Source organism: Phaenicophaeus curvirostris, chromosome 3 (assembly GCF_032191515.1).
Source record: "Phaenicophaeus curvirostris isolate KB17595 chromosome 3, BPBGC_Pcur_1.0, whole genome shotgun sequence".
Lineage (NCBI taxonomy): Eukaryota > Metazoa > Chordata > Aves > Cuculiformes > Cuculidae > Phaenicophaeus > Phaenicophaeus curvirostris.
This window is the reverse complement of record NC_091394.1, coordinates 87235698-87248595: the sequence shown is the minus strand read 5'-3', so window position 1 is coordinate 87248595 and position 12898 is coordinate 87235698. Positions and strand designations below refer to the sequence as shown.

The 12898-nt window shown below is 41.5% G+C and overlaps 1 protein-coding gene across 19 annotated transcripts in view; it reads left to right on the top strand.

The window, feature by feature from the left end:
• MTSS1 (MTSS I-BAR domain containing 1) overlaps nt 1–12898 on the top strand; it is a 125289-nt gene that overhangs the window by 5332 nt on the left and 107059 nt on the right. For all 19 annotated transcript variants that reach the window (XM_069854638.1, XM_069854632.1, XM_069854637.1 and 16 more), the window contains exon 2: nt 10871–10932. In XM_069854638.1, coding sequence (XP_069710739.1) covers nt 10871–10932 — 62 coding nt within the window. The remainder of the gene's footprint in view (nt 1–10870; nt 10933–12898) is intronic.

Here is a 12898-nt window from a genome sequence, read left to right as displayed (position 1 = left end):
CATATAACTGCCAAGCATTCTCTATGTTAAGTGTATGAAGCTGGCTTATTCTGTGGCATACCCAGGGCAAAGATTTTTTTATGTGTTTTAAGAGTTTTTCATTTGGGTCTGGCAGGATGCCAGGAGCTGCATAATAGGGTTTGCAAGGTTGTAAGCGTGGAAGGAGTTGTGCAGTGCTGCATGAAACACAATTGACTGAACAAATGTTGGAGGACAAGAAGTCTGTGTAATTACAGGCTCAGCGCTGGTTAATACGTAACAAGGTGATATTTGAGAGTTTGCTGCTTCCTTCCCTCAGTTCTGAGTGTGCACAAGTTGTACCAGAATCTTCAATATAAAATACCTAAAACCCCCAAGTTTTTTTTGCTGTGTTTTTCCCAAAGTACAGAAGTTGCTACAGTTGATGGAGTGTTCCTCCAAATCTGTAAATTGCATAGTGCTTAACAGTCTGCATGTTTCCAGCTTCTGAAAAACATCTTTAAGGTTCATGGTCTACCCAGAGACAGTGTAGTCTTGAAGATGAGCAGAGAGCATTATATGGCAGAGAGCAGAACAGGAATTGTGTCCAAAAGGGTTTTTTGGTTTACTTCAGAGCACACAAATGTGGGTACAGAGGAGTTTGAGTTAGTCCCATCACAAGACTACTATAGAAGTGCATTTCCTTCTCTCTTCAAGTATAAAATTAAAAATTGTCTGCCCTGATGCTGTAAGGTGCTGAGCCCTGGCCCATTCACTGGCATCTGTGTTGACCTTCAGGATGTTGATTGATTTCTTCTTCCTGGGCTGTGAGATAGCTTGAATGCTGAGATGTTTCGAAGGACTGGAGACAAAATGTCTGGTAGCTTTGTGGTTAAGACCATAGCAGCTTTCATCTTCAAAGTGCTCTGTATGTGACTTAGCTCCAAGGAATGGCTCCCATTTTACAGAAGGGCAAGTTGTGGCTTCAGGTTCAGTGACTTCTACTCCTTTCCCCTAGGACGAGAAGGAATTGAGTGCATCTAGAGCATGGAGTTAATGAGAGGATGGATTTTAAGCTCCCAGTGTAATTCCTGTTTCTATCCACACATACACACCACTTTGTTGTAGCTGCTTAAGATGTATTACTGTTCCCCACCTGTTTGCAGGCAGAGAAAAATGACATCTACTAATGACTGATCAACTCTTAACAGAAGTGACTTGAACTCCTCTCCTGTAGCTGAAATTCCAGGACACCTCAGTTTCTTAATGGAGAGTTCTGCATGAAGCATGTTAACTAGTGTGGTAGATCAAGACGAATTTGGCTGTCTGTGTTGTGAGATTGTGTGAGCTCTGTAGTTTTCATACTTCTACTCAACAGCCATGAGAGCTGTGTAGCTCATTTTAATTTGAGGATGCTGGCTGGTGTACGTATATCATTTAATGAATCAGCTTGGATATCTTTATAAAGAATGCTTGCAGGAATGAACTTGTGAACACTGATTCAGTTGTGTGCAATGCTAGCAATGAATGCTAGCAACTACAGACGTTTGGTTCACGATGCAAAAACGTTCAGGTTTGTTCCCATTTTATGTCTTCCACATAAACTACCACCATGCTTCTTGCCCAAGCATGAGAAATTTATTTATTTTTTTTTTGGCTCAGTAGTTAGTTGTGTGCTTTGTAATGTCTCCCTTTGTGCCGTGGCTTGATTTGGGATTTTTTTGTTAATAAAGCTTTATTTGTGATGAGATGCCTCCTAACAAAATTGTTCATGAGCGAACCTCATGGTTACTCATTGTGGAAGAGAACACAGAGTGTCTGACTTGGAGCTTGAAAGTGATTGTTCTCTCATGAGTGGAGAGAAAACAGCCTGTGATGAGCCTAGTTGCACTTCACTGTCTGGCAAGAATCAAAGTTCACAAAGCACTAAACTTTGCTCCCTGGCTGCTGCCTTTAACTCAATGAGGTATTTCTGTGGTCAACTCAGATGCTTGGCAGTTTCTGTTGCCAAAGCACTGACACTTCTAGGGTTTTGGAGATTGTTTTGACTGCTTGTGTGATGGAGATTGTGTTGAGTGAACGCTCAGACATAGGTGTTTCTCCTTGCATGGGGAGAAGTGATGAGACCCCCGTGTGTTGGTGGTGTTACCAGCAAAAGGCTTGAGGCTGTCCTGTGTATGTATTAATTTGAATGAGTGTCTCTTGATACATTAATTATCTTTGTTTTGATCCAGCTGAAATATTGTGGGTTTAGAAAATAGTTTCCGAGTAGGCACAGTGGCCACTTAATGATTGAGTGGATGAAAGGCAGTATTGATGAGTCTCTGAGGAGAAATCTGCTATTCAAGCTTACAAACTTGTTTAGACCTGCAGGGAAGAATGTGGAACTAAATGCTTCCTCTGGAAGACTACTTAATGTCCAGGCTTTTTAATGTAGCATGGGATAAAAGACCTCTAGAAGCTGTGGCTGGTTGTTTCCCCCCTCCATCTTGTGAATAACTTCCTGTGTTTAGAGAGGGAGAGACTGTGTTTATGCATGATGCATTTTCTCACAGTATGACTTTTGTTTGCTAATTACCCAATCTTGGATTTAAACCACAAAGTGTCTGCATTGGAGCTCAGTTTTTTTTCATCTTACAAGCACGGGAACTGGGCTGTGGACGGTACGGATTTGACGTCTGCCTCTTTGCTACGTCAGTAGGGAGCACAGGTTGGGTTGTAAGCCAGGGTGCTGTGCAGCAACCAAGGCCAGTGAGTTTTCACAGGTCCTTGCTGTACCACAGGCCTAAATCACAACCACTGGGCAACTGGTATCCTCCACTGGGGATGTTTAAATATGGGCTAGCACACAGTGCAGGGTTTATTATAATACAAATTAAAGACTCTAGAGCTCTGACAACAGAATGGTACCAGACTTGGATTCCCTCCACCTCCAAATGGCCTAATAAATACTTGTGTTCTTGCAAAGAAGTGTTGCACTTCAGTGCTCAGGGCACTGGGCATACTTTAGAGTTCTTCAGGTGGTTTTGGGAATGTACAAATAACTGATACCCATGTGTTTTAGTCCCCAGTAGGATGATTACCCTTTTCTGGATTTTCCTGATTGAATTTTAGGCTTGACTTTCTTAAGATATTATGCCTGTATCTGTTTATCTCAATGTCCTAATGCTCTGTTTAGACTGAAAACCAAACAGTTATGAAAATAGTAAAGGAGCAATTTCATGTTGCATAGAAGAAATACCTAGTTGACTTTTTTTTTTGATAGCATATAAGATGTCTCCAGTAGTGTTGGGTTGCATAATCTGCAATGTTGTGATAATGTATCACCTTGTGAAAGCAAAGCTTGGCATGCCTATTTATACTGTGCATGCTGAGGGGAAACTCATTTCTAACCCTGCTGTTCCCTAAACAAGTGGCAGAAATAATGGAAATAGATGTGTGGATACAAGGCTTTGATTTTAATTACCCCTGCTTTCCTTCCTGAAGGGTAGTTACAGGTTAAATGACATCTTAAACTGATCTTTGACATGCTTTTACTTTCGCTTGCATGCACTATAATCTCTCAAACCCTGAGTTTGTAGCTGTCTCCTCTTCTGTTCAGTAATGTGTGTGTTCAGCTCTTGCTGTGAAATCCTGTGAAGTTCATGTCTTGTCTTTTGCTGTTGATGTCTTTTCATTCCTGGCCCAGCAAGCATTCTGCATGACTTGAGAGTCCCTTTTGCCGATGGAGCTAAGCTCAAACTTCCCCTGTGTGTGCATAGCAATACCTTTAGCTGAGAAAGAAAGAAGGGACTTTGCAGTCAGGTAGCCCCTTTCCTTGCCTTGTGGGAGTATTATGCTTTCGTAGAAGACCTCTATATAAATGTGTTTCTCTTCCTTAAAGAGTTCCAGTAAAAGGAAGCACCCTGAGCTTTCAGAGTTGCCTGTTACCTGGTTTTATAGTTGGATGTATTGTCTAACCTGAAACTTCTGTGCAAGTGAAACTGATTGTTTCTTGACCAGTACTACTGGAAAACAGATGATGAACAATATTAGTCTATGGGATGCTCTTGAAATCAGTATTGGGACTTTGTTGATTCAATTCTGATTTTGAATTTTTAAGAAATAGGGGGTAGATATAGAGGGTAGGTTTAGACTGGACATAAGGAGGACTTTTTTTTTTTTTCCTGCAGTGAGGATGGTGAGGCAATGAAATGGGTTGCCCAAAGAAGCTGTGGATGCTTTATCACTGGAAGTGTTTGTTTTCGGTTTAGATGGGGCTTTAAGCAGCCTAATCTAGTGGAAGGTATCCTTGCCTGTAGTAGGAACGTTGGACTAGAAGGTCTTTAAGGTCCTTTCCAACTCGAACAATTCTATGGTTTTGTATATTTGAAATGAGGTGAATGAAACCAAAGAAGTCATGGAAGAGTGTTATGCACACCTCTGTGTTGTTAAAGAGTGACGTCTTTCTTGTCAGCAAAATTTATATTTCAGTCTGTTGCAGAATTGAGACTATTCTGGTGAGTGATTGGGAACTGGATTCAGCAGAGAAAGCTTCATGGGACAGGCTCTTGAATTGTTTATTTTCCACTCTAGAAAGAGGCAAAGCCAAAAAGCAGATTTTTCTAGATGGAGAAGAACAATCATTAACTTTGTGTGAGATAATGTTCATTTTCTGCTCACCTGTGTGTTGCAGGAGCTTTTGTGGCTTATTAAAGGACTAGGCAATCCTATTCATGAGTCATGGACTTGGCTTAATCTGTGGATTGCACAGAGGAATGTACTAGTATTCAGTAATGCTTTGTAATTCTTGCAGTTGTGGCTGCCCAAATACCCTTTCCCCAGTTGACTACTGATACTTTTAGAAAAGGGGAAAAACTTCCAGTGCCAGATGTTAGCTGGGAAGGGAAACTGATTGTCAACCACTGCATCTTCCCATGTGTTGAGACATCTGTGGCTGGAGCTCTTTTCTTTTTTTCTTGGACTTTCATTGTTTTCCTGTCCTCTTTCCCTCCACTTTATATTAGTTTTGCCTATTTGAACGCCTCTTGGAAAAGTGATATTCTCTATGTGCAAACCATACTTGCTTATGCAGGCCATTCTTTGTGTGTAACATCTGTGACTGTGTGGTGTCTAGCACAATAAAGTCTCTTTGCTACTTGGAGGTAGTGTACTTAATGCCACAGAAATGAGACATTCATAATCATCCGTGTGATTCTGATATCTGATAAAACTACATAAAAAAATTCTTTTTTTTATTCTCATAATTTACTTTGGAGGGGTAGGAAGATGTGCAGGAAAAAAGTTACTTTTTTTTTTTTTAAAAAGATAGATGTATGACATCTGAATGTGTTACTAGGGCATGAAGCTCTGTAACAGTGATGTGTGTTTGGAACTTAGCTTTTTAGCTGGTCATAGCTGAACAACTATGCTTACGTGGAAAAGTCTTAACTTCTGTAGCCTGCGTAGTGTCTTTTTCCATTTCATTTAAGTCTGCAAATAGTCATTGTTCAGTACTCTTTTGGAAGTCATACAGCTCTTGCTTTGATAACCGGTGAGATAAAACCAAGGCACTACCTGCCTGGTCCCTTTCTTTCCTACCTTTTTATCTGGAACAGCCAAAATTAGATTCTGCATTTGCTTTTCTGTAGAGCAGCTCTGTCTCTTCCCCCTTGCCCCAAAAGTCTAGATGGGTTGTTGCTGTGAAAAAGATACCAAACTGTTCCTAATGCCTTTTTACACAGTGTCCCAACAAGAACTGGTAATAGGGCTGAAAAACCTTTCTGATAAATGAAAGCACTTAAAAGTTCTGTCAAGGCTTTTTAAACTACGTGATGCATCTTGTCTATGGAAGCTGGGGTGCATGGAAATAAATTATTAAAGGAAGTAAGTGTCTTTTAATGGAAAAAAAAAGTCATCAATTCTTAGCAGGAATGACAGAACAGTTTTAAACTGTCAAGACTGCTGATGGTCAAGTTGTAATCTTAAATACAACAATCTGGGTTCCTATTCTTGCTGTTAGGTGTAATCAATAACAACTGAAATAAATACGATCCTTTGCTGCAAGTCTACCCTTCCTTTGTTAAGAAATCAGTGTTTCTCGCCTGGATCTCTTCTCGCTTCAGCTGCAGGATTGTAGGCCTGAAAGGAAGGGGAAAAACAAACTTCAGTAGATCTCTTGTATAGCTGTGTTTGTGTAGGATGACTATTCTGGTTCACAAAAAAAAGAAAAGAAATTAAGTTCTTTGCCAGTCCAGGGTCTGAACGCTCCTACCAAAGCTGCCTGTTAGTGATCATTGACTGCTTTTCCCTGGTGTGGTGGGCTGCTACCAGGTGCCCACCCAGCCATGCTCTCACTGCTTCTCCTAAATGGGACTGGGGAGAAAATAAGGTGTAAAAGCTCTTGGATTGAGCCTATGAAAAGCAAGTTGCTTACCAGTTACTGTCATGAGCAAACCAGACTCAACATGGGGAAGATTATATTAATTGACAATTAAAACAATTGACAATGGTGAGGAAGATAGAGACAAATTAAAACACAGAATTATAGGATGGCTGTGGTTGGAAGGGACCTTAAAGATCACCCAGTTCAACCCCCCTGTCATGGACGATGACACCTCCCACTGGATCAGGTTGCTCGAAGTGCCATCCAACCTGGCCTTGAAACACCTCCAGGGATGGGGCATCCACGACTTCTCTGGACAGTCTGTGCCACTGACTCACCACCCTTACAGTAAAAAATTTCTTCCTAATATCTAAAATAAATCTCCCCTCTTTCAGCTTAAAACCATTACCTCTTGTCCTATTGCTGTGCTGCCTGACAAAGAGCCCCTCCCCATCTTTCCTTTAGGTACTGGAAGACTGCTTTAAAGTCTCCCTGGAGCCTTTCCTAGGCTGAACAAGTCCAGCTCTCTGAGCCTGTCCTTGTATGGAACATGCTCCAGCCCTCTGACCATCTTAGTCTCCCTCCTCTGGACTCACTCTAACAGGTCCATGTCCTGCCCAGGTCTGTGGCTCTGGGTTTCAGATAGGGTTTCGTTGAGTGAAGATGGTCTCCTCTCCTTCCTGCCCCAGTGGCAGCCAGGGAGGACCTGTCCCCAGGAGCTATGGAGGATGCCGTCTGTCTGGATGCTGTTGGGTCTGTATGTTGGTGTCTGGCACTTGCAGGTGCTTTGCCAGCTCAGGCTGGTGCATTTGGAGCAATTACTGTTTCATGTCCCTGATTGTGGACTGGCTGCACAGTGATGGGCGTGAGGCACCATTTCATTTTTCAGCCTTGAGGCAGAAAGGCAGTTCCCTGGGCTGTGTACAGCATAGATTAGCTGGAGCTGGGCTCTGGGATCAAGTGACTAATCACCTATAAACCGACTAATTAAGCAATAGGGTAGGATAATGGCATGTTATGGCTTACTGGTGACATGACTCGATGGGCGAGCAGGCAAGGGCAGGGCTGAGATGAGCAGTGTGCGGAGACTTGGTGCCATGGAATGCCCTACGGTGATGGTGAAACACCTGTTTCATGGAAGGCATGTCAAATTTCTTCATCTGACAGTGAAGAAGTAATTGGGCACAAAGTTATTTTTGGGAAATAGTCCCTGGATTAAACCACTAATGATTTTCAAGAAAACTGTTTAAACAAACCTTTACCGTAACAGATTTCTGTTTTGACCCATGAGGAGCTAAAAGGAGGATTTGTGACCCTGGTGACTATAGCAACTCTTCTCCGATTTGGGCTGGAGCTGGAGGAGGCCTTCTGCTTTCACAGATAACATTGGGGCCTGAGTAACCCTGACATTTGAAGGGGGGAAAATTGATTTCTTTTATCAGCTGGATGAAATCAGGAGCTGCAGAAGGTGCAGAGGAAGCTGTAGGAGTGACAGCATTTGAAAATACTGTGTTATTGCTCTTCCAAAGTGGCTTTATGTTGCAAAAGGACTCCTTAGGCAAAGATGTCGAATTGCCCTTTCTGTTTCTTTGTGTTTAAATTGAGAAAGTAATACACTTTGAACCAAGGATGGAGTCTGATTCCTCTCTTAGCATGTGGTTTCCACTACTGCTAATGTTTTTTTTAACAGTTACTTTGACAAAAGCAAGCAGTATTACTGCAAATGTGTAGATGAGATGTGGAGCTGCAGCAGGGCTGCCTAGCTCTAGGTGGCATGCAAAGAAGTCTCGGAGAAAGATCTGCTCCCCAGAGCCCTGGAGCCTTGCAGTATTAACAGCGCTAGCTTGATTTGTGTGTCATCTCCTTGGTTTGTTCCCACAAACATCACGAAATGGCTTCCTTGCTTTTCAGGTGCTGGAGATGAGATAAAACCCCAGCTGTTAGGTCCTGTGAGCTGGCAGGCATTGTGCATTTCTGCTGTAGGTAGGAATCAATGGGGTTTTGGTGTCAGCAGGGATGTGGTGGTAGAAGTTTTTTATGGTAAAGCTCAAAGGGACAACAGAATTCGTCAGAGTTGTGTTTACTGGGAGAGTGATGAGCTTGTGGGCCTGGCTGCAGCTGGGAAAGGTGAAAGCACATTCTGCTGGAGCACAGATAATAAAAACTCCTCTTAATTTTCAGCTAAGCTTATTAATGAGAAGTCAGGGTTGCAGAAAACAGATCAAGATACTGCAAACTGAGCAGACAGTGTAGGAATTAATGTTACTGGTGCAAAACTGCTGAAAGGTTTTCTTTAATAATTGCAAAAACTCAAACCTGCACAAAACATACCACCCAAGTTATTAATTCAGTGACATAAAAAAAAGCTGCATTTTTCTACTGTTCCAAATGAGATCAGATGCTCTTGGCCAGTGTAGGAGTGCCCAGGTGAAGAGATTGCATTGATTTCAACCAAACAAACACAGCAAACAATTTAAGTGAGCTGTTACAGCTTATTTAAGTAGACTTGGCTTCAAGAGAACACCTTTTTAAAGACAAGGAATAAATAGTCATGGAAATGCTTGGTGACTGTTCCAATTTTGTCACTTTTGTTTGCTTTGTGGCCAGGCTGGCCACAAAAAAAAAGGTATTTTCTTCCTGAGCTGTGCTTTCATAGGAGTGCCTGAAACTTCCCTGCGAAGCAGCTAAACGCAAGGCTGGTGTCAATCTCCTGCACGCCATCAGGCATATTTAGCTGGATAATACACCACTGAGATGGAAACATAATCAGGCTGCTTTGGTATCCTCTGCTTGCCCACTTGCATTTTGCTTGAGAAGCCAGTAAAGCCTTAGGCCTTGCTGTTAATTTTCAGAGCTTTCAGAGCTCCTGGTGTACGCATGCATAATGCATACATGGCATGCAGACAAACACTGAGAGACAGGGTTCAGAGTAGGGGATTTCAGTAAGACTAATAGGTATAAGGAAAAAACAGTTTTTTCACCTCTTTCAAATAATTGGTGAGTTTCTTTCATTTTTAAGGTGTCTGACAGTTTTTGCTTAGCACAAAGCACTTATATTCTAGGTCTTGCCACCTATATAACAGCTATTTTCTCTTGCCCCTTCTACATTTCCCAGTGGCTCCCTTGAGTTTAGATATAATGAGGTTTTATGAACACCTGTTTTACATTGTGTTTTTTCATCCATTTTTTTTCTTTTAGCAAAAACCCACAAGACTTGCTGAAAAATGTAGAGTACCAGTGTGCTTCCCACTGAATGTCTAGAGCTGCCTCACTGGGGTGTACTGTGGAGCTAGAATTTGGCTGTCAGGTTTTGGGGAAGGGGCTGATATTGGCCCAAACAAGATGCAGCCTGGGCAATGGATTTTGTTTTACCTAAAAAAAGCAGACCAGTTTGTCAGGGTGGATTGAGTTTGCTACAAGCAACTGCACTTGCTTGCAACCTCTTCCTCTCAGAGCTGGGGTAATGTTAGCCTTGAGGATATGCCTTATCTGGGTTTTATTGTGTTGTTGCTCTGGTAACAGCAAGTCTTATACCTTTAATAAAGGAAGCAGGGATATTTTATTTTACTCTCTAGGCTCCAATCAAAGGGGAATTTTGAGGTTTCTTTCTACTACGGGTTTTGCTGTTAACAGAAAATTTGTACTTGTTCTGCAGAGAGCAGTTTAACCTTAAGGATGATTTTTCTTTTACCATAAAGATAAGGAGTTTCATGAACAATTGATGTCGACGTTTTAAATGAAAACCTGGGCTTTTAATACAGTTTTTGAAAATGGGGAAAAATTTGCAGGAATTTTGAAGCTGAGAATAATTAGGCCTTCTTAAAGTCTTCATATATGCTGAATGCCACTCTGCTTTACTGGCTTCAATTCAGAAATTGGTTGCAAGGTCATTCAGGACTGTTTTGGAAGCAGGTCTTGTAGTTATTGGGCAGCTGTTCGGAAAGCTTGTTTTCTTGCAACCACTGTACCTTTTCTGTGCCTGATAATGAGTTACCTTGAGACAGTGTTTGAGGTGGTCTCTTGGTCAGCTCAGACCTCTGTTGTGAATGCTTTTAAAATAATACTATTTTTTAAAAAGTGGCTGGGAACCTCATGATGACACAGAGAATCCGTTTGTAGAGAACAGCTGGGATTCTGGGAGCTTCTCTGTGTGTTGTTGCAATCTCCTAGCACCCAGCTTGTGATAGGTTTGTTTTTTCTGTAACCATCACAAGTAATGCATTTTTTTTTTCTCTGCTTCAGTTGAAATCCCCTTTTTTTTCCCCGGTGCTTCTACTTGGAAAATCTGTAAAGAGTCCTAGGAGGACTTATTGCTAAGTCTGGTTTTGGAACCAGTTGACATCCCATCTGCTTGGGACTGGTGTCTAAGATGTGACGGAGAATTTGCTGGGAAAATATATTTTGATGTTAATGAATCGGAGTTTAGTTAAGTCTTGTCTTACTGCTTTAGTTAAGTTATTGCTTTACTTCTAATTTCATTTGATCTGAAGTATCAAAACCCAAATGCTCAAATTAATTGTTCATTATTATGTTTTGTTTTTCTTGCAGGGAAGTTACCCAGTATGGGAAGATTTTATAAATAAAGCTGGGAAACTGCAATCTCAGCTTCGGTAAGTCTTGTGTTACAATCAAGATCCCCTACAATTCCCTGTATGTGCAAACATTAAGATTGAGTGCAGCTTCTGCCAGGATAATTTGCTAAGCATGTCCTAGTAAAATTGTACATATTTCATAGTTGACACCCATGCATGTAAATTTTCACATACGATTATTGCAGTTTTAGTATATTTAGGAAAGTACATAATCTGCCACCAACTGTACTCAATAAACAGAAAATGAGCTAAATTTCATGGCTTCTGATGGAAAAGTGGAAAGAGCGCTTGTTAAATGAACACACATTTTGACTTAGCCCTGTGTTGTCCTTCTTATTAGTATAGAATGCGGCAGGCTTTTATTAGAGTGCTCAAAATATTCAAAAGTCTTCAGTAGCACTTTATTCTGCCTTAAAACCAAAGAGAATTCCTGTGCTGGATCACTTATTGGTGATAATTAAAACTTTGTAGGGATATACTTTGCAAATGAGATTCTGGATTACTTAGTAGTGGCCATATGTTTCCCTCTCAGACCAATTCTACTTTCTCTAGAATTCATTCACTTGTAAGATTTGTTTCTGCTAATATGAATCCAAGCTCCATCTCTTCACAATGCTTCCCAAACCACAGTCTCCACTGTGCTCTCCAGAGGATCAGTGTTTTTCGCAACAGTGGATGTAATGGGGGTGGTTATTGCCAGTCTACTTTGCAGCTGTGTTGCATAGTAAACCAGAACTGAAGAAGTTAGGGTTTAGGCTTATTTGCTTTAAACAGCTGGAGTATGCTGTTCAGCCATGCTGTGCCTAAAATACTACGCTTACGTGTGTTTTTTCCTGTTCCAGTAATCATGTCACATAGAGTGTGGAAGAACCAGAGGAAGTAGAGAAAGAAGAGGAATGGGGAATTTGCCTGGCCCTTTATACTTTTCAAACACAGGCCTTCTGGGAAGGCATGAGGGATAGTTTTGTTTATTTCCCAGCCCTGTGGTGTTGCATTCCATCAATTTAGTGCTTTTCTAGCTACAGAATGTGCAAACAAGCAGCCTGAAAGCCTGTGTTTGAAGAACTGCTGTCCATTTCTAGCAAATGTGTGCCTTTTGCAACCAGTTCATGACTGTGTGTTCTGATAAAGGAAAGCAGATGTCATCTGAGCTGGAGCCAGGTCTTCCTGGATCTTGTTACTGAAGAAATGGAACTTTGTTATTGGCAATATAATTAATAATTAACAATGTGGTGCACAAAAGACAGCATGACCCACAAGTCTGGAAGTTGGAGAACACAAACACTGTTAAGGAAAATCCTAGCAAAGGCTATCTAGTCCTAGGATTCAATATTGCTTGCTAGCTGTCAGCATTGGATTTTTTTTTTTTGGCTTCCCATTAATCTCCTGGGAGTGTGGAGTGTCCTTACGCGTTTGGTTGGTCCTCTCAAGCCTGTTTTTGTGTTCAAATCTTTTGTGCTGTCAGTAGGCCATTTACTACGCTGCCAGTTATGTCCTCTGTATCTTGAGCATATTTGGAGTGAGCCTTGCATAAAATCTGACCTAATTAAGCAGTCCTGTGGTCTTTTTGGCCAAGGATCAGCTTCCCTGCAGGTCTCACAGGGTTTTAGAGGGTAGCAGGAAGCTCTTGAAACAAAGTGAAGCTGATGGTTCTCCTTCAGGATTTTGCTTGGAAAGACTAACTGTTACTGTCGGGAGAGGAAATCAGAGTTACTGGTAGAAAAGATGTTAAGAAACAGAACCACAAGGGAATGGTGGAGGGGGCACATTGCACTTTACCTATAGAGCCCTGGCCTACTTTGACCAAAATGGGGTCAACCAGATTATAAACTACCATAGATCTGGAACCAGCCTGTGGCATTTAGGGCTCTGGGGCCTTCTTATGTAGAACAAACACGTTTGGAAAATTGTAAGTCACATTGGCTGTCCACTTGAACAGATTTGTGGTCCCCAGTTTTTTCCTCTTATCCTTTTGCCCAAGAAC